The sequence below is a fragment of the Hibiscus syriacus genome, unplaced genomic scaffold (assembly GCF_006381635.1).
Source record: "Hibiscus syriacus cultivar Baekdansim isolate YM2019G1 unplaced genomic scaffold, ASM638163v2 tig00117005_pilon, whole genome shotgun sequence".
Lineage (NCBI taxonomy): Eukaryota > Viridiplantae > Streptophyta > Magnoliopsida > Malvales > Malvaceae > Hibiscus > Hibiscus syriacus.
In genome coordinates this window covers 1,948,567-1,970,523 of record NW_024063519.1, presented here as the reverse complement: position 1 = coordinate 1,970,523, position 21,957 = coordinate 1,948,567, and the positions used below count along the sequence as shown (strand labels likewise).

Below are 21,957 nucleotides of genomic sequence, written 5' to 3'. Positions count from 1 at the left end.
ACAACTTGTGATTTTCTTCTGTGCATGGGGTTAATTAAAAAATCAGTAATTGACAAAATTTATACATTACATAAGAATGATATTTTCGTTTTTCTTTTATTTTGTTTTTATATAACCATAATAATCAACACAAACGTTTACCAGCTATTTGATCTGCTAATCTAATTTGTATGGTTAGGACAGTAACATAAGAAGTTAATGATGGAATTCAATTTTTATGAATGTATTGCAAATATATTGATTACTATAATTAATAATAGTTATGAACATTGGGCCTTTTTATTTTAAACTAGATGAACCTGAAAACCTTATTCATATTTATTGCCCAACAAAAATCCCTATCAATCATTTTTTTTATTCAATATGAGGAATGTTTGATCTTTACAACATTGTTTGCTGCATATAACATGTTCCAAATTATTCATGCTCTGATTCTGTGATCTCAAATTTTTTATTTATTTCTTGGTTAGAGGGTTAGGAATTATAAATTTTGTATATATCTGTACAAAGATCAAATGAATTAAGAAAATGTTAGAACAATGATTTGTCAACACACAAAATAAAAATTTAAAGAGAATTCAGTTATAACCAGTCTTTTCAAGTTTGATGACAATGTTCAGAAAATGCATGTAAAGAAGTGGTGGTGTGTCTTTAACCTAATGGAGAGATCAAAACTTGGTTTATGATTTGGCTTAGACTTTTATAAGGCGAATCATTGGGGAAGCTGGTGGCCTCTTCCGCCATCTTCTTCGTCGCTTTGCCTTTTTCCCGTTCCGTTAACTCATCCAGCAACTTAATCTCTCTTGACATTGCGGTTAGTTTCCAGCAGATCATTGGAACACCAAACGATATACTTTCTATTGTGGAATTCAAGAACCTTCCAACAGAAGGGTCGCTCAAAACTTGTACCTGTGGGCAGCAACTTGCCTGCAAGCTCCTGTCATCGATCAAAGTAAAAAATCAGATGGTGAAGTGTAGAGTTCCCAGTCCCCGCATACTAAATCAGGCCTAATAACCCCCACAAAAAAAATGCTTGGTTGCTATTAACCAACCCCCAAGCAAATTCAGTCAGCTGATCAGGTGTCAATTGTCATCACAATGATGATGCCAAAGTTCACGTAAACCACAGAGTTGGGCTCTTTTGATTGGAGCCATTGAAGACAGTTGGGGTCCTCTTTCCATAGATTTGACCCAAGTTGTTTCAAATCGTCTTCGTGGGCCTGATGACTCGAAAGATTCAGTGGTCCAAGGGAGAAAACAGGAGCTAGCATTGAGGACAGTACACCTAAAACTTCACGCATCAGGTCGTCGAATGTATTCAAAATATTATGTATTTTTTGAAGTTAAACACTGCCACTTACAGCCCGTTTGGATCAACGATTTTTACATTCCCAACAGGCATATTTTTTTTTTAACTAAAGATACTCATGTTTAATTGGATAATATTCCCAATACCAATAATAAATTTTGATGTTTTATTCCTGGAAATGTTATTCCAAATGTGTGTGAGGTATTATTTTATTCCAAAATACTCTTCTTTTCCCTGTGAGTTTGACTCTGCGCGATATCTTCTTCTCCCCCTGAGTTGTCTCTGCCAAAAATTCTTCTCCAGTTTAGATTTCTTCTCCACTCTAGTTTTGCTTGGGGAGGTGGTGGTTGTAACTGTTGCAAGTGATGCTAATGGCGGCCTTCTCAGCCACGATATCCGGCTCCTCATGCTTCCTCTCATCTACCTCATTGCCTAAGCGGAAGATCCTGTTTCTTCTCCTTCTCCTCAATGCCGCTCCTTTCCTCTTCCCAAGCCTTTTCCTCTTTACAGGTTTTCAGTTTTTCCGCTCCAGTTCTATAAACTCTGTTTGGTTCTCAGGAAATGATGCTTATTGTTGGCCAAATGATAGCTATAACGCGTTATTTATCCATTTATCTCTTGTTTTTCTGCTCTTTAAGCATGTTTGAAGTGTTTCTTCCCTTTTTAATGTTTTTAATTTCATGGAGGTAAAATCGATATGGTCTTACTTTGATTATGATTATAAGTACATAACTTAGATGCAAGGAGATAAAAAATTGGACAGCGGTTGTATATAGATTGATCTTGCTCCCAAATTTTGACTTGATATGCTTGTTGCTTATAAAAAATCTAAGAAAGAAAGAAAAGAAAAAGAGAGGAAGAAGTGTGAATATATTTATATTGTTTATACTTTTATGAATAACAAATGAACTTTTTAGTTCAATATGGATCGATTGTGTCTTTTAATTTATTTTTTATGGTTGAACTTTTTGCTACTTTAATTCCTGTATTTATGATTACGGTCGTGTTTCTAAGCAAACCTTGAAAACCTACCGACTTACTTCACTGTGATGAGTGCTTTTGATGCTTTGTGCCTATGGTGTTGTAAGGACCTTAATGCCTAGAGCCTCTCTTTTGCTATGTAAAACTACGGTTGGAGTCCTTGTAATATAGGCATAGGCTATTGATGTGTTGAATGCTCAAATATGTATCCACAATTGAGATTCAGCCAATTCAAACTCCAATGCTAGGCTAATTGCTTAATGAAAATGTGGACCCTTGTTTTCTTTCCCACCACAATATAAATTTAAACACTTAAGTAGCTAATATGGAGGATCTGGGTAATTTTTTTGGACTTGTCATCAAATAACCTGTCCTTTTATTTAATGAAATGTAAGGCACTCTTTTCTTCATTCCAATATTCGTTAACATACTTGTTAGTATGTGGACGAATACGAATGGAGTTTTTAATGAGACCTCCAATTTTTATCAAAAAAATATTTTACTAAGACGCTAATGAGTTTCTCTTATTATCTATGTATTCCATATTAAATATTGGTTCTCTGTTAGAAAGAGGGAAGTCATTAACTATCTGTGCCCAGACTTCAGTATCAGGTTTGTTTTACATGTAGTTCTCTTTCATGTTTTTAATAGCAAGTTTTGGATTCATTTCATATCTTTACTCTTGAAGCCTGTTTCAATTTTCTCTCTGGTATCTATCATTGACGTATCTGCAATTGCTATCTGATATAGTCATTATCTAAGACGAACTTCTATGGAATTTATTTGTTGTGTAACTTATGTATTTTATCCGTGTGTATGCGTCAATGGGTATTGGATCTCTTTGTTCGTTGATTTAGGTGCTAGGCTTTACTAAAATCATCTAAATGTTAATCAGTACCAGAGGCAATTTTCTACAGCTTTGACTTTGGACTTCTGTTTCTTTTACCTTGATCCACTTTTGTACCGCACTTAGATTTTCCATGTATAATTTCCTTAAGAGAGAGAGACCTGGAGCTACTCTTGTCTTCAAAACATAAAGAGTAAAAATAAGATAACAGAAAAAAAGAAGGAAATGATGATGGCTTTTTACTTTTTAATTTAATTTTTGTAATATTGTTGCTATATTAGCTCAGTTTTTGTCTCATCACTACCTTAATAATGCATAAGCTGAACCTATGGTTTAAATTTGACACTCTATGCAATTTGTTCGATTCCACTCCAGTAAATGTTGAGACTAAATTTCAGAGATTAAACTATATGGATTGACTTTTATATGTCCTTTGATCTAGCGAATTGACTAGTCCGTCTTTTCAACCAATAGAAAATAGCTGCTGGGATAAACATTGTAATTAATGTTGGCCTGATTTACATGGTTACATATATCACATATTTGCTTAATCAAATAGTCTGTAGGTTATTTACTACTGGTTATTGATATTTAAAAGTTACATCTTTACTCTCTCTCTCTTTTACAGATATTTCTGTAGAGAAATCGATGGATGAAGTAAATCTTCCCAAGGGAGACATGTGGGCTGTCCATAAGTTTGGGGGAACTTGTGTTGGGACCTCCCAGAGGATCAAGAATGTCGCAAATATAATTATTAGCGATGATTCAGAAAGAAAGTTGATAGTGGTATCGGCCATGTCTAAGGTGACAGATATGATGTATGACCTTATCAACAAGGCACAATCAAGGGATGATTCCTACATCTCTGCATTGGATGCTGTCTTAGAAAAACATAATTCTACAGCACTTGATTTGCTTGATGAAGATGATCTTGCTACTTTCTTATCTCAACTACATCATGATGTTAGTAACCTCAAAGCAATGCTTCGTGCAATATATATAGGTTAGAACACTCTCTCTGACCTTTGTTCACATCTTTTTTAGTCCAAAATGAGTTGGCTCGAAACATCGCCTGCAACTTAACATCATCTTTTAAATGGTAGCTATGGATTCTTTTTCTTTTTCTTTTTCATGTATGATCATTCTTTTTGCAAGGTTAGCTCTATATGTCTTCGAAATAGAATCGATTCTTATGTTCACTATCTTGGAACAGAACAACTCTATTTTTCAAGGACATGTTAAGCTTCACTTCACTTCATTTCATTTCATTATTCTCTTTTCCATAACTTCCTAGCTCAATGTCTACGAAAATAACAACCCAACTGTTCATTTGCTTACGATTTTTAACAAAGGGTATTCTTTGTTCTCCGTGATTCATAAACACATATTTAACAGTATTAATGAAAATAAAGTGGTTTTGTTGGCCGTGATTCACCTATTTAGAATGTAAACCTTGTCTATTGAAAAATACAAGAAACCTCCCAGTGAATGTGTCACGTATGAACCGAAGTTAATTTCCACAATGTAAACATTTAGTTAAATGTTGATGTAAAATTTTAATATATTTTTACATAAATTATGTAAAATTTAATATTAATTAAAATTAAAATAATTCATGGTATATTTAAATACTTAAGTAATATATTATCAACAGATAGAATTTTTATATAAATAATTTTTATTTAAATATTTAGAATTTCACTTGTTTAAAAATATAGAACAAATACAATTTGGTAAAATATACATTCTAGTAATCTTTTATTCATTCAACCAAACACTGTTATCTTACATTCCTACCAAATCAACCAAACACAGTAATGTAACATTCTCGGTAATCATATTCCCTGATAATCTTTTATTCCGACTGGTAATCTTACATTCCGTGAACCAAACGCACCCTTAGATCTTTTAATTCAGTCCTCTTATTACGGACAACTAAAAGAATAGACAAATAAAACAACACTAAAAATGATAGAATTCCGCAGATGCTCAACGAGTTGGGATTTTCTTCAAATGCAGAGATTCAGATCTTCTATGGAGTCCCAACCATTAACCCTTTGTTTCGTTTCCAAGATATTGCATAATCGTGTAATGCACTGCCGTGGACTGGAGGCCGTGTTTTAACGCGGCAAGGCAATCATGCAGTACAAATTCATTTCGACCCAAATTCTTCATTGTGGTAGGAGTATCCTTTATCTAGTTGCCTGAAAATTTGTTAGATAATGAATAAGAAATAATCAAATAAACGACACGAGTTGTTATATTATGAAATGAGTATGCATCATTCTGGACACCATTAACCAACAATGAAATAGTCACAGTAGAGATGCATAGTCAGATCCTCTTGCACCACCGGTCCTCAAAATAATTTAGTCTTTTAAGCAACGGAGAAACACGACAATTTTTGTTTTTGGGGCCATTTAAAAAAATATGCGTATTATTCAAAATATCGTACTAGTAAAAGAAAAAAAATTATAAATGCTTAAAATTCACCCGTTCACATAAAAGTTAAAATATATATATATAGATAATCCCACATTGGCTTACGGTAACCCATGATCGCGTTCTATAAACGAAAGATTAACGTCTTCAACTTCAACAACCGGAGACTTAGGAGGAGATTGACTACAACTCTGATGCTCAAGCCTTGGAGTTTTTGATGGCATACTTGTAATACCTAAAATTTCGAGTTAGTAGTTCGGGTTGACTCGAGATACATAAATAGAGCCCCAAAGGATTTATTAGAATAGTATGGATCTATTTAAGTTGGAATTGGGTTTGGTTTAGGCCCAAGTGATAAGTTTTGGGATGAGTTTATTAAGAAATAAAAGGAAGAAGACCTAAAGTGTAAATTTTCCATTTTTCAAATCAAGAGCTAAAGCCCCTTATTTTCTATGATATTAACGTGAACCACTCCCCTATTTTTTCCTCACCAAACACTCTTCCTCTTCTCTTCATTTTGCTCTCTTTCAAGTGAAACAAAGTTTGAAGCTTTAAGGAATTCCACACCTAGTTGTGTTCATCTAAGGTAAGGAAGTTATTCTCCATATCAAGAGCTTCATTTCAAGCCTCATATGTCAAGTTTTGAGCTTTCAACTAAAATGGGTTTAGTGGGATTTAAGAAATTTAAGGATTCTAGCTTATTTTTTGGGGTAAGATGAATTTTAAGAAATGTTCTTAGACTCCTAATGGTCTCATAAATAAGTTAGTAATATCTTTTCCTTGTTGCATTAGTGAAAGAGGTTTGAGAAGGTTCCAAAGCAAGGGTAAGGAAAGTTAACTCTTGGGTGGATGAGACGTTTTCCAATTATCGAGACCCTTAGGTAACACCCTTCTAACCTTCCTAAACCATTCATAAGCCTTTTTATACATTGGTATAGCTTGCATTAGTTTTTGGGAGGTTATAAGCATGTTTATAGTAAGTCATGGATTTATGTGTTTCTAAGTGTTATAATGACTCCTTATGACTGGAATGAACTCAACTAAGATACTAATAACATTTGGGGACCTTCTTAGGGCCTCTAGGATGGTTTAGAAAGGATTTAATATGCCCAAACAGGGCATTTTCGAGCATCAGTATCGATACTAGAAGAAACAGTATCGATATTGTTCTTATGCAAGGCAAAAACTTAAGGAATTTTAGGCAGCAATATCGATACTCATGCATAGAGGTATCGATACTATGGGTTTGATCTTGATACCTAAAGGAGGGGTTTCGAAACTAATTTTCCAGAGGCCAATTCTGGTACCGATACTTATGGGAGTATCGGTACCAAGGGCTAAGAATCGATACTCCCCATAGAGCTATCGGTACTACCCTTTCTCCTATAGTTAAATTAAGCTGTCTAGTATCGATACTCAGATATACCACTGAGTCAGTATCGATACTGATGGGTTCAGAATCAATAACACATTTCTTTCTCAAATAAGAAATTTGGGAAATTTAGAGACAACATTGAGAGACCCAAAAAACATCCTTAAACTCTCCAACAAGACACCAAGTGAGAACCATATAAATAATGTGAAATTTTCACTTAGAAATCCTATAACTTAGGGAATAATAAGACTTGCCTTGTGTGATGTTCAAGAAATAAGACAGACACCCGAATCACTCTAAAACAAGGGAACGAATGTATGTTAAGTTATGGCCAACCCTAAGAAATTATGCTAGGCACTTCTTTGCTAACTGGATGTAGATGCCCCAAGGCTCGACGAAGCAAGTTAGCTCGGTGTGCATTTCCAATGTAGAATTATGGATTTCCATCCTAGGTAGGATAAAGGGGTGCGTGAGCTCTGAGATATAGCTCCTCAGCCGCACCATGATGCCTACCTCTGTATGTATGATTTAGTTAGCATATTCGTATGTTAACATTTTATGTTATAAGTATGTGAAATAGAGGATGCATATAATATAGTCTGGTTATTAGTGTAACATTGAGCTTGTGAGCTCAGCGTTCGGAATTTGTTTTCGTGTGCAGATTAGTAGCAGGAGCTTTTGGAGGAGCCATCACCTAGACCATTTTAGCAGCCAACTGCTAGCTTCTGAGTACGACTCAGCTTATTATTTAGTGGGCATATATTGTAAATGAACCCTTGTACATCGAGTCAAAACGATATGTGAAATATTTTGTAAACTTAAATTCAAGTTGTTTTGCGGGTTCCGTATTTGTAAAACAAGTATGGTGTATTTATTTTTATAATAGTATGATGGATAAATTTCTAAGTGCGTAAATATGTCTTTTTAAAAGAATTTTTTTTGGGTTAGCTACTCCGGTGGTCCGCGTGACGTCATAGTCTGTAAATCTTCGGGTTGTACTGGATTAGGGCGTTACAATACTAATTTATATATTATCAACATATTTTTAAAAAAAAGAATTTTTTTTGTTTGCTTATAATTTAACACAACGTGTAACATATAACCATAAAAATATTAATTTAATTTTATAATAAATTAACATAATATAAAAATTAATCAATAAATTTTAAATTTTCTATTTATATTCAAAGTAAAACCATAAATATAAATTAATCAATAAACACCGTAAAACGTTTTCCATAAATATAAATTTTCTGAAAAATATTTTTCATAAAATGAATTATATATTATGGAAAACGTTTTACGGTGTTTAGAAGAGACCGTGTAAATCATTTTCATTAATTTTCTAGAAATTATTTGTGACATATTAAATACAGATAATATAATTTATTATAAAAATTTAATATTATTATTTTTGAAATATCAAAATAATTTATTCATTATCATTATTAAAATGTTTTTTCTGATAATTTTGTAAATAAAAATATTATGACTAATACATTCTATTGAAATAAAAATATTATAAATTATATTTGTACCAAAAAAATATTATAAATTATATTAATTATTTATTAAAGTAAGAATATATATTATATTTTAAAATTTATTAATAAATATATTTTAAGTATTTTGTTTAAAATATTAAATATTATAATATTGATATTAAATAAATAAAAATGTTATTCATTATTAATAATTTAATAAAAAATAAAAAATTCCAAAATATATTCTAAAATAAATAGACCTAAAATGTAGTTGATAATACATGTATAAAATAAAATTGCTCTCAGTATCTCTTTCGCTAAACTAGGAAATGCAATCGAGGAGCTTTTTCACTCCCTCGAGAAAGCAAATAAGCTGCCGCTAACTGCCGTGATAACGATAGATCTAAGCTTCAATATCCATATGAATGGAGCTGCGCAATTGGGTCATCTTGCTAATAAATACCTCCGACAAAGAAATTAATGAGAGCCCTTTAAGTAGTCGGTGGTGACAACACGAGCAATTCTGAACGTGCAAAATTGCACGACTTATAGCGTTGATCGACTCACCTACTACATTTTATTCTTTCGTTTACTTCATTCAGATAATATGATTAATTAAAATATAGCAAAAATATAAATTTAAATAAATGTAACTGTATTACTATTTTATTTAAAATATAAAAATATTTTGAATAATTTAAATATTATACAAAAATAAAATGGAAGTAACTGAAATTAACCACTTTATATAGTTATCTCAATGATTAGTTTGATCCCTTTATTTGTTACATTTTCAATATTTGCTGCAATTGTTATCCAAATAATTATGCTTCCAGAGACCAAAAAAGTCCATTGTCGATTTTAATCAACGATTGAAGATATTAATGTAAATAAACGTTGCTATTTTTAACTTGTCTTACGCCCTTTTTTTTTTATTTCAACAGAGTTATGTCTAGTGACTGAATCATGAATAGATATTGATAGGATCAAATTATTAAATTTTTAAAAAATATAATAATTTATTAGCTACTTAAATTTAAAATTCAGAAGACAATGTATAATTTATTTAATATTTTAATTTATAATGATCTAAATTATTATTAGACCAAAAAATCGATAATACATTCTTTAATTTGATCCTTATTTAATTAAATATTTAATATTTTTAATTAAAATATTTATTTTTAAATAATTTAAAATACTATTAAACTAAAATCTAGTGAACATAATTTTTCCACAAGGGCTAATGTCCTTTTTACACCCAAAAAAGCTCCGCACCTGTTACGTCACCGTTTTAGTTAGACACGAAGTTATTAAACATGGCTAGGCGGCGGGACGGGGTGCCCTGATTCCACGGCCATACCCCAAACCTTTGTTAATTAATATTAGCCAACCAACCTCACGAATGAGCTTCACTTCTTGTGTCTTTTTTGAACGTAGTATATATTTTTAATGAATAATAATGTCACATTTGTATTATTAAACTGAAACATATAAAAACTGAACACAAACTTATCAAAGATTTGCAACGGAGTTTTATAAAAATAAAAATAAAAGAAAGTAAAATCTGGTCTTGGCTCTTAAACTCTGGATGACAGTAGAACTTAGATCATTTTGTCCAGATTCCTGTAAGATGACCCATCCGGATTGGCTATGGACTCCTCTGCTTTTCTCTTTCTGTTAGGAAGTGTGAATAACAAAAAAAAATATGCTCAGTAAAGAATTGTATTGATTCATATCAGCTGGTACACTGTTTTTATAACAGAGGTTTAGCTAGTCATTAACCGCTTAACAAACTAACTAACTTGGCTAACCAATCTAACAATTTAACCACCCTTACATACACGTGTTGTATCTACAACATTCTAACATTCCCCCTGCTCTTCCTTTTCTCATTTCCACAGCTTAACATTCCCTCTACTTTTCTTATCTCGATCAACTTCGAACAACAGACACTACACACACTCTTTCAAAATTCTTCAAAAGCATATTTTGACAATGCCTTGGTGAAGCCATCTGCAATCTGGTGCTCAGCTGGTACGTAGTTCACTAACAATTGTCCAGCCGCGACTTTCTCCCGGACAAAATGCACATCCATATCAATGTGCGTAAACTGAGAGTGATAGACGTGATTTGCACTCATCGCAACAGCCCCTGTATTGTCACCCGATATCATTAAGCAAGGCCCCAACCCTAGTCATCTCATCAGCAGTGTCTGCTACACACCTATACTCGGCTTCCATTGTCGATCTTAACACTGTTTTTTGCTTTTTCGAGCTCCAGGAAACAAGACATTTTCCAGCAAAAATGCCATAGCCTGAGATCGACCGTCGATCATCGACATTTACTCCCCAGTCTGCATCAGTGAATGTAGTAACAGACAGACAGTCATCTCTTGGTTGGAACATCAACCCATAATGAACCGATCCATCCATATATCTTAATATTCTTTTGACATCAACCATATGTGCTTCTCTATGAGCATGCATGAATTGGGCGACCTTACCAACACTATACGCTAGATCTGGACGAGTGTGGAACACATACAATAACGAGCCATCTATACTACGGTATTCAGTGGTGTTAGAAAGCAACTCACCTTTATTTGTTGAAAGTTTGGAAGACAGAACCATCGGTGTACAACAGCTGGCTGCTCCTGTCATACCAGACTTTTCCAGTAGCTCAAGGATTTGGCTCAGTACAATGGAGTCCCGTGACCGATGCACCTCAATTCCTAAGAAGTAACTGAGCAGACCTAAGTCCTTGAGCGAGAATTGTTGTCTAAGCGCCTATACCACCTCTTGTATTCTATTAGTAGACTGCCCGGTGATGACAATGTCATCAACATAAACCAGCACATAGGTATCATTCCCACGCTTCCTACTGACGAACAAGGAAGAGTCTGCACGAGCTTAACTAAATCCCATTTCCACCATACTGTCTTTAAGCTTGGTGTGCCAATTTCGAGGCGCTTGTCGAAGGCCATAGAGGGCCTTTTGTAACTTATAGACGATCTGAGTTCCATTTGCAGTCAACATCTCAAAGCCTGGTGGTTGCTCCATAAAGACATCTTCACCTAGGTCCCCTTTGAGGAATGTGTTGTTGATGTCCACATGTCTGAGCTCCATCCGTTTGTCACAGCCAGAGTCAACATAACGTAGAAGGTGGAGAACTTGACCACGGGGCTGAAGGTGGCAGTGAAGTCGTGTCCTGGTACCTGAGAATAGCCTTTTGCAACCAATCTGGCTTTATACCGATGAATGGTACCATCTGGATTCTGTTTGAGTTTGAACAACCATTTGCAGCCTATGGGAGTGCGTCCTGCTGGTAGTTTTACTAACGACCACGTGTTGTTTCTGCGAAGCGCATCTATCTCGGCTCGGACTGCCTCACTCCAGTTGTCAGACTGCAACGCCTCATGTATAGAAGCATGTATATTATGCTCAAAGTAGGCATTGTATGACTTGGGTTTGAATACCCTGCACTTGTTGCGCGTCAGCATTGGATGACAACTTTGTCTCACTGAGTTTATAACACCAGGTTCATTTGAAATATTACCATATGTATTCGTGTTTGCATTAGCATGCTCGTCCGTGTCAACTACATTAGGGCCTGTATCAGTATTGGAGTTTGAGGTTGCGTCTAAGACAGGAGGGACCTCATTAGCGAACTCTAGCAGGGTTGCAGTTTCAGTCACAGTCTGCATTTGTTGTGCTTGACCTGGAAGAACGTCTTCAGCCAAACCATTCTCAACACATGTAGAACCAAGTACATCGTGCCACCTTTGTGTATCAGCAATAATTGGAATATTTTGTGATCGAAAGACACTGGCTTTGTGTCGCGTATTGTCTGCCTCTTTACCTGCAAATGGAAACACCATTTCGTTAAACACCACGTGACGCGAAATATAAACCCTTCCATCATTTGCAAGGCACTAGTACCTCTTACGTCGAGGGCTAAACCCTAAATACGTGCAAGGTTGCGAGCGAAGGGACAACTTATGAGTTTGGAAAGGTCTTAGGTGGGGGAAGCACTGGCACCCGAAGACCTTTTGTTAGCATAAGAAGGTTTCTTGCTATACAAATTCTCAAACGGTGATTTCCCTTCAAGCACCTTGGTTGGTAACCGATTGATGGGGTGAACAGCTGCTATCATCGCATAGGACCAGTACTGAATAGGTAAGGACGGCTGAGCCAGCAAAACCAAGCCAAGCTCGACTATGTGACGGTGTTTGCGTTCGACAACACCATTCTGCTCCAATGTATGGGGGCAGGACAGACGATGTACAATGCCCGCTTGAGCTAGTAGCATAGAGAAAGGGCAATATTCTCCTCCCCAGTCGGTTTGAACTGCCTTAACCGACACACCAAACTGAGTTAATATAAGCTTATGAATTAGTTGGAAAGCAGATAAAGCTTGAGCCTTGTCCTTTAAGAAATAGACCCATGTAAACCTGGTATACGTATCTACAAACAATACGTAGTATCGAGAGCCGTTAGATGGCACGTGTGGGGGTCCCCATAAATCTGAAAAAATAAGCTCAAATAGATCCTTATACACAGTTTTAGACGATTCAAAATGAAGCTTGTGACTCTTGCCCATAAGGCAGGCCACACAAGTTTTATTAATCTCAGGATCAATCTTTACATTGACTTGATTAGCTATTCTATCTAGAGCATATCGAGCTGGATGTCCTAAGCGACGGTGCCATAGTTCAGACTGATCTCGAGTTACATCTGTAGCCGCTACATATACAGCAACATCAGGTTCTACTCCAAGGTAAAGGTGTACAGACCATCCTTTTCATCACCTTGCAACAGGATATTTTTGGTTGATTCATCTCGAACATAACATTTGCCAGCATAAAACTACATAAACTGCATTATCCCTAGCAAGCTTGGAGACATAAATCAAATTTTTGTTATACGGGGTACATGCAATAGATCATTAAAAATAGAGCTCTTGAAGACTCAACAACCGTATTACCAATGTTGTGAATGTCAAGTGACACTCCATTTCCCACAGTTAGTTTACCTGGGCCTCTAAAGTCAGCAGAATTTGGGATGTTATTAACGTCGGGGGTAACGAGGTGAGTTGCACCCGAATCCACTACCCAGAGGTCAGCTGGTTTAGAAGCCACATTGGCCTGCGGTGATCGCACAACCGTTTAAGGCCAACCATTACAGTAATCAAACCCCGAGTTAGGTGTTTCAACAGTCGAGTGATGAGCACTAGCAGATTGACCTTTGTGAGATCGAGGCTCAGTAGTAACACACATGAAATCCTCATTGAATCGATGCCAACAACGATCAACGAGATGACCGAGCTTGCCACATAATTGGCATTGAATTCTGGCTCTTTCTCGACCACGACCAGCAGAACGATTGCCTGAGGAGGGACGAGAGGACCTGGAACCACGGTTGTCATCGGAGTATTTCGCCTCAAGTTGAGCAATATTCGCACTCACAGGCAATGAGTCCAAGGATTCATCAAATCCGGCTAATTGTGCTTCAGCATCTAGAAGCATTGTATGTAATTCTTCGAGTGAGAGTGTTTCTTTCATCGTAGTGATAACCGCCATGAACTGCTGGTATTCCCTGGGTAATCCCTTAAGTATATTGGCTATATGGCCAACGTGTGGTACTGCACTTCCACAGGAGGCGAGTGCATCGCATACCTCCTTGACTCGGGAAATATAAGTCCTCATAGTGTCGTTCCCTTTTCTTAGCGATTACAGCTTGCAGTGCAATCCCATAGCAGCAGTGGTTGATCTGCTGGAAAATAACTATTGCACTGTGCTCCATACTGTGGTAGCCGAATCTGCTCCAACAAATTACGGCATGAGGTGCAGGCTGATGGTGGAAAGGAGCCAAGACGCTAGTGCACTCTCCTGTACCACGAACTCTTCAAAAGCATCATTGACAGTTATCTCGCCATTGCTATCAAGTACCGTCTCCGGTGGTGGCTTCAAGACACCGGTTAATAACCGTTCGAGACGATGGCTTCAGACTTTGAGTAATATATGTTACTTCCACAACAGGAAGTTCATCTCATCAAGGAGAACACTCACTTTCTTGTGTGCAAAATTCTTGGATGACTCCATGATCGTTACCAAGAGAGAGCAGCAGCGAAGGCTTACAAGAAATCCCCAGAGTGTTCGGCGAAAGATACCATGTTAGGAAGTGTGAATAACAGAAAAAATATGCTCAGTAAAGAATTGCATTGATTCATATCACCTGGTACATTGCTTTTATAACAGAGGTTTAGCTAGTCATTAACCGCTTAACAAACTAACTAACTTGGCTAACCAACCTAACAATTTAACCACCCTTACATACACGTGTTGTATCTACAGCATTCTAACACTTCTAATACAAAACATTCTTCTTCATCTCTTCGCCCTTTTCTCCTTTGACCAACTCTCTAACAAGGCTCTCAACTTCATCCCTTTTAATATCATTGTCGATTTCCATGCCCACTCCCCATTTAGTCCATGAATACCAACAATTCGTTTGTTGCTCTGCGAAAAGCGGCTAACATTTCATGGGAACGCCGGCGGATATACTTCAATCGTGGAATTCCATCCGCTATGTGTTAAGAATCCTCCAATAGAAGGGTGGGTCAGAACTTGTTCTTGAGGGCACCATGTTGCCAATAGCCCTCTATCTTTGGTCTCCTCTACGAACTCTGCCGGCACAATTGCCGACTCACCACCCACAAGATCGGGCCTGATGACCCACAAAAACGGTTGCTTGCTGTTGGCTAGCCCCCAAGCAAATTCAATCAACTGGTCGGCTGTCATCACAGTGATGCTCCCGAAATTTACGTAGACAACAGAGTTTGGCTCTTTCTTGTCTAGCCATTGGAGACACTGGGGCTCTTCCCTCCAAAGGTACGATCCTATTTGTTTCAATTCATTGTCATGGACGTGATGACTTAAAGCAAGATGCAGAGGGCCCACGGAGTAAACGGAAGGTAGCTCTGAGTTGAGAGCGTCCAAGACTTGATGCTCCAAATCATCGAATGTATTAAGTATTATTGTTGAGGCCTTGCGAGATCTTTCGGTCTCGCGGAAAATAAAATCAAGCATAATGAAATTCGGGTCAGTTGTTCTTAGGAAAGTAGGTAGATCCTTCAACCGGATACCTTCCATTGCCGGTATCCAGTCTATGACGGTATCCAAGTACCGTTCTTTAAATAGCTCTCATCTGCAAATTCAAGATAACAATATACGATTAACCAACCAACATCAGTGGCGGCGACCATGAAAGATTTTTCAAGCCAAAAAGAACCTTGAACAAGTAATTACCTTTGAGAGGCGTATAACCCTTTTCCTTGAGTTGACGATAGTAAACATAACTGAGGAAGCCACAATCGCTTGAGGTCCAAAACAGGACTTCAGGGATGCCAAGTTCTTCGGCCGCATCAAGAGTGAAGCTCATACAACCATCCAAAACAATGCAAGAAACAGGAGGAACATCGGATGTGGAGGAGTGGTTTAGCTTATGGAGAAGTTGTTTAAAGTAGGGTAAGCAAGTTTTACTGGTAGAATCGCAGAGGGAAGGAATGTCTTGGGTGGCATCGACATCCGTCGGCGGGAGGCCGTCGGGAATGGTTTCGAAACGAAAACAAGGGAGACCATCAAGAGCATGAGGTCCTTGGGATTAAGTAAGCGCTTGTGGTTAAACTCGGTGTTGGCGAAGGTGATATAGAAGCCCCTGCTGTGAAGAACCTTAGCTAGCATTAGCATGGGATTGATGTGGCCTTGAGCAGGGTAAGGAACACAGACTGCATGAGGCTTATCTGTGAAACCCAAAGAACCCATCTCCGATCTTCCAAACTTAAACACTACAGACGAATCAAAGAAGGATATTGTTTATGTAGAAAGAGATTCAGGACCTTGTTTTAGCCTTTCCAAGTGGGAAAATATGCTTTGAAGTGATGGGGAAGGGCAGAAGACACATTTTTATAGGGTTTTGAAGTCGAATAAAATAAGCCTAGCCTACCATGCCCTGCCGGCAAAACTTTCGAGATAATGTTTTAGAAAAAATTAATTCACGAGATAAAACACTCTCAAGATTAATTGCTCAAATAATGTGAAATCACAGTGTTGGCCGTAGGTCGCCATGTCTTCCCAGCGAGCTACAAGAGATTGCATGTGTCATGCACGTCCCAACACGCTAGGCATCCGATGCCATCCGACCGAGGTCATCCGAACGAGCTATGCGAGGGCATCCGAGGGCAACCAAGCGAGCTATGCGAGGGAATCCAAGGGAAGCCGAGCGAGGGTAGGGTAGGTCGCCCGGAGGGCATGGCGACCTATGTGTTGGGACGTACATGTGCCATGCAACACGTTCATTCTCTCTGTTTGAGCAAGAGTAGGTCGCCCGGAGTGCATGGCGACCTACGCCAACACTGTGATTTCACCCTATTTGAGCAATTAATTTGGGAATGCATTAGTTCGTGAATTAATTTCTTTCATAACATTATCTCGAAAGTTTTACCCTGCCCTTCCTGTAAATATTATTAAAATGGGTGCTCACGAAAACACCGGATGCAGACGAATTGGGTATGCAAATGCAGCTGAAAGAGAGTAAAAAGACGACGGAGCGGCGTAGATTTGAGGGCTAACATTATTTTGCGGTGGTCAATTTTGAGGTGTCGGCAACACTTGCTGGGCTCAATGGCTAAGTCGGTTCCGGCAATTTTGATAAAAGTATCAAACACGGCATTCTCTATTCCAATAGTGAATTTTATTATATTTTAATGTTAAATGATCAAAGAGCTTTTTGTTTGTGCAGGATTGTGTTTTGTCGACCTATACATTGAAGATTTGATGAATTTATTCTTCATATTTTTAATTATGCATTATATCGAATTATAATTATGTATTTATTATATAAACTATTATTAAGTGTATTGTTGTATATTTTAATTAAAATGGGAATTAAATTGCTGATATTTTTTTATTTTTGAATTTACAATTCTTGTGTCGAGTGCCCGGCGATGAAAGAAGTAAATAGTACACCTAAGTGTAGTTTGTCTCGAAAAAGTATTTTTCTTCTTTGAATCAGATAAAACACTAATTTATAGAGTCGTCACCAATCATTTATTTAGGTGTGATTGGTCACAAAATATTATGTTATTTTAATAAAATTCCTAAGAATAATATTAAAATAACACAACAGGAGTCTGCTTACCAGATAATGAGTTTGGGGGTCGGTTACGTATGGGGAAGGATTAACACCCCACAATGCCCAAAATTAGTACATGTGTTTATTAATTAATGTCTTTGCAATAAATTAACAAATTTGTATTTAATTTTATTTAATGATCCATAAAAAAAACATTTGAAATATTATTTTATACCAATAATCATTTAAAAATATATTCCTAATAAGTTAAGGAAACATTTTAATGACTTATTGTATAAAATAAAATTACCATATTACATATAATAATTTAACAATTAAACTATAAAAATATCAAAATTCTAGGTCACTATTGCGGATATTACATATTTTAAGTACTAAAAGTGTAAATAAACTAATAGTAATATTAAAAATTAAAAATATAAAGCTTAGGGATTAAAATGCATAATAATAAAACTATAGGCCCTAATTTGAAATATTATAAAATATAAGTACTAATAATATAATTTAACCATATATAATAATGCGGGATTAAAATATAAATTATTAAAAATTATAGTGACTAAATACGTAATTTTATCCTAAATATATATACATGTAGGTATGGACTAAAATAAAATAAAATGTGAAAACAAAATTAAAATGCGTGGAAAATATGATTAAGTGACCAAATTACAAAGCTTACAACATTGCAAGGACCACAGACATGATTTACCCATGTTAAAATTACACAGAAGCTCCCTCCCCAAAATGACATAGTTTTGGGAGGGTATAAATAGGCCCTAACTCGGCCATTAAGGTCATTTCTCTTTATTTCCTCTCTTTTGCTTGAGAGAGGAGCTCTAGTTTCTCTTTAGGAACCACTCATTGGAGGAAGTGCCGATCATCGATCGGTCAACGCCGGCCGCTGTGCTCCGGCGACGATAGCCACTTCACAGTGGTTGAAATTTACAAAATTACCCCCAAATCGTAGATCAAAACATCCTCTACCCGAAACCACCATCATTTCTTCCTAAAACCCCACTAAACGCAATAGATCTAGGCTTTTACCTTCGGTGAAATTGTGTTTCCGATGAAGTTCGAGCTTCTTCCACAAGAAAGGTAAGTCCTTTTGTTTTCCTCTTTTCTGTTTTTCCTTTAGTTTGTTGTTCGTTGGTTGTTACCTCTTTCTCTCTTTTGTCTCCGTCCGTTGCTTGCTTTGTTTCGTTGCTTTTGTTGTATAGATGCTTGTTGTGTTGTTTTTTCTTTGCATGTAATAGGGCTTTTTATAGCCCTCAGAAGTTAGCCACAATGATGATCCTACCCGGTGAGTCATCGGATCTATGGTGGTGACTCACCATAGGGTAGTGAGGTGTGTGATTCTCCATCACCTTATGGATTCTTCTGGTGAGATCTGATGGTGACAGCGGCGGTGGTGAGGTGTCACTGGAGGCGGCGGCTGCTAGGGTGAAAACCCTATATGATGGAATATTTGGGCCTTCCATCTCCATCTTGATCGGACGGCTGAGGAGGCTGGCGGCGCTGAAAAAAATGAGTAAAAAACCCTAAACGAGTTTGGGCTTTTCAGACCTGTTTTGATTATGGGCCTGGCACGGGTCTTGGGCCTTCGGGTCTTCATTTGTAACTGGGCTCCGGTTTTGTAATATTATCCATGGATTTGTAATAATAATAATAATAATAATAATAATAATAATATAAATAATAATAATAATATATAGTCTCGGATGAAAATAATTGTCGACAACTTGTTTTCACCATAAAATTTACCAATGACAAAACATTAAATAATTGTCTTAAATTAAATTCAAAATTTCAAATTTCAAATGAAGCATAAATAAAAACGTTCAAGAGTATATAAAAAATAAAATTATTCTGTATAATGCTGAGAAAACTAGTTTACAAATAAAATAAGATATTCTATTATATTGAATTTTCACTTGAATAATTGGCCAAAAATTAGGAGGATACATGACGAATATTTTGTTAGATCCTGTTAAAAGTCATTTTCATCAATAATTAATCGCATATTCTTACAGGTAATGTTTGAAGTTATTAGAAAATGGATGCGGCTTATAACTAATACATGTACATGATGGACTCGACGTATGACGTTTCCAACTTTAAGACTACAATTTTCACACGGCTTCGCCGCGAAATTTAACAATTAATATAAATAAACTTTAATTATAGTTATATTAAATATTGAACCATTATTACTTAAATAATTATATCTTCTAATATTCTGAGTTAAATAAGGGTAAATTATAACCATTAACATCTAATTATAGGTGGATTTTAATCTAACCTTAGATCTTTAATTTTATCAATTAGACTATTTAATTATTTAAATAATGCCAATTAAATCACATGACATATACATTTAGTCCTCATTATTTATATATTTTATCAATTTGTTCATAATTTTAAATTAATTCAATAAATTTAATCCTCCATACGATAATTCATGTCACTGTTTGGTTGAAGAATATTTTCTTAACTTTAACTCATTTAATTCAATTTGGCCCTCGAATTCAATAAAAATATAAGTTATCTCATCCATTGACATCGTCAACCATTATAGACCATCACGTGAACAATATTAATTACCACATTATCATCGTAATGATCAATGAATAAAATTATTGGTCAAATGATCATATTGAGTATAAAATGGTTTGGGGGCCATATTAATTTTTTTGGAAAAAATTTGAGGGTTTCGAATACCATTAACCATATTTTTTTAAATGTTTGTAAGTTTATAAGCTTACCTTTGTTGGTAAAATGTACTACAAAATCGAACTATTAGCACTGACTAATAATAAAATAAATAATAAAATGTGTCGTGGTGTGAAATTACTGCCTCAGAAAAAATTTCGTTTCGATGTGTGTAATCGTTGTGTTAGGATTCCCCGTGGTTAACACGGTAACTCCGAATAATTGTACATCCAAAAGGTCAGAGTGGACTGGTCGTTGTATTGCTCTTCTCTTAACACTGAAGAATAAAATGATATACTTTGAAAAAGTATTTAGAGAGTAGAAATCTTTACGAAATAAAAAACTGAATGATTTTCGAGTGAATTGAAATGCTGGCTAAATCTGACCACAAAACAGTTCAGGTTCGAACATAAAATTAGTTGTTAAAACAACTATTATATCAACTATAATTATGACTCATTGATTAGTTGATAATATCAACAATTAATCTACTTTCTGCAATAATTATGGTTCAAACTTGGCCTCAAAACAGTTGTTACAGTTGTTATTTCATAACAGATTTGATTATGAATTGAACAATCAACTAATAACAGATAATTGCAGCAAATTAATTTACCATTTTGAAAATTTTCATTCTACCTATAAATATGATTTAAAGAATCTCATTGCAGTTTTAAAAAAAATCAAAGGAATTCTTCGTATGTTCGGTTAAAAATTAGAACGCACATGAACGTGATAATACGTGTCTTCGACAAGGGAGACGTGTTATCCACATTTGAGAAAGAAGAGAATAAGAAACTCTTTAAATACCCTTCACAAGAGATATTTCCTCCCAATGTGAGATACTATAACCATACCCACGTAAGCATTTACCAACAACCTTAACCTCTATCTTATTGAGGAACTCAAGAGATAAGTGATTGTAAAAAGTATTTGAGTCTTGAATAGGAATCATAAATTGTAAAATTGTTAATACATAAAATGAGCAAAATCAGCGCAATAATGATGGCGCCAAAATATTTTGAAATATATTGCAAGTGTAAATTTATTTTGGGATCTAAGATGTTTATAACAATAGTGATCAGTCAAACATAATCTTTTTTTTCTTTATCACCATAAAGAATGAATTTGAAAAGAAATTTTCAAATCTTTTTTCTATATAAAACCTATATGTTGTTTCTAAGGTTTGTCTCAACTAGACTTTATAGTAAATGGAAAAGTTAAAGATCATTTGTTGAAAAGACTTGACCTTTGATGAAGAAATTTATTGAAAAGCTAATAGATATGGTTGAATATATATGTTTAGTTAATCGATCGATGGAATTGGCCAAGAGGGGGTGAATTGGAAATTAAAATTTTGGTGGAAGCTTTCGCAAAAAATTGAAAAGATTTGCACAGCGATTTAGAGTGGTTTGACTTTCTCAACCAAAGTCTACGTCCAGTACCTTAGCTATCCATACTAAGGATTTTCCAACAAATTCACTAATTTGTTCTTTCTTTTGAGGCCAAAGAGATAACCTTACAACTCCCTCAAGAATATACCCCAATTCTTGAGAACACTCTTTCTCAAAGAGAATATTACAAATTTGCAAACTTACAAGGAAATCCTCACAAGGTAGATTGTTTGCACAATTCTAGAACAAAGAAAAGAA

The 21,957-nt window shown here is 35.6% G+C and overlaps 2 protein-coding genes and 1 pseudogene across 2 annotated transcripts; 1 reads left to right on the top strand and 2 right to left on the bottom strand.

Moving 5' to 3' along the window:
* Nucleotides 1-651: 651 nt before the first annotated feature.
* On the bottom strand, nt 652-1,301 carry LOC120195053 (7-deoxyloganetin glucosyltransferase-like). Its single transcript, XM_039197182.1, has 3 exons — nt 1,125-1,301; nt 1,053-1,072; nt 652-937 (listed from the first exon to the last, which is right to left on the bottom strand). Exons 1-3 carry the CDS (start codon nt 1,299-1,301, stop codon nt 652-654), a joined length of 483 nt encoding a protein of 160 aa, XP_039053113.1.
* A 379-nt stretch (nt 1,302-1,680) lies between these two features.
* Nucleotides 1,681-4,145, top strand: LOC120195052 (bifunctional aspartokinase/homoserine dehydrogenase 2, chloroplastic-like). The gene is made up of 3 exons (XM_039197181.1): nt 1,681-1,819; nt 2,858-2,902; nt 3,766-4,145. The coding sequence occupies exons 1-3, from the start codon at nt 1,681-1,683 to the stop codon at nt 4,143-4,145; spliced, it is 564 nt and encodes a 187-aa protein (XP_039053112.1).
* Nucleotides 4,146-14,791: 10,646 nt separating this feature from the next.
* Nucleotides 14,792-16,329, bottom strand: LOC120194954 (annotated as a pseudogene).
* Nucleotides 16,330-21,957: the final 5,628 nt, after the last annotated feature.

Excerpts from the sequence above, each read along its gene's own strand:
- LOC120195053 (XM_039197182.1), bottom strand. The coding sequence starts at position 1,301 with ATGCGTGAAGTTTTAGGTGTACTGTCCTCAATGCTAGCTCCTGTTTTC. Across the intron at positions 1,073-1,124 it reads CAAAAGAGCCCAACTCTGTG|CTGACTGAATTTGCTTGGGG; the intron begins GTTTACGTGAAC and ends ACACCTGATCAG. Across the intron at positions 938-1,052 it reads CTGACTGAATTTGCTTGGGG|GAGCTTGCAGGCAAGTTGCT; the intron begins GTTGGTTAATAG and ends GATCGATGACAG.
- LOC120195052 (XM_039197181.1), top strand. The coding sequence starts at position 1,681 with ATGGCGGCCTTCTCAGCCACGATATCCGGCTCCTCATGCTTCCTCTCA. Across the intron at positions 1,820-2,857 it reads AAGCCTTTTCCTCTTTACAG|AAAGAGGGAAGTCATTAACT; the intron begins GTTTTCAGTTTT and ends GTTCTCTGTTAG. Across the intron at positions 2,903-3,765 it reads TGCCCAGACTTCAGTATCAG|ATATTTCTGTAGAGAAATCG; the intron begins GTTTGTTTTACA and ends TCTCTTTTACAG.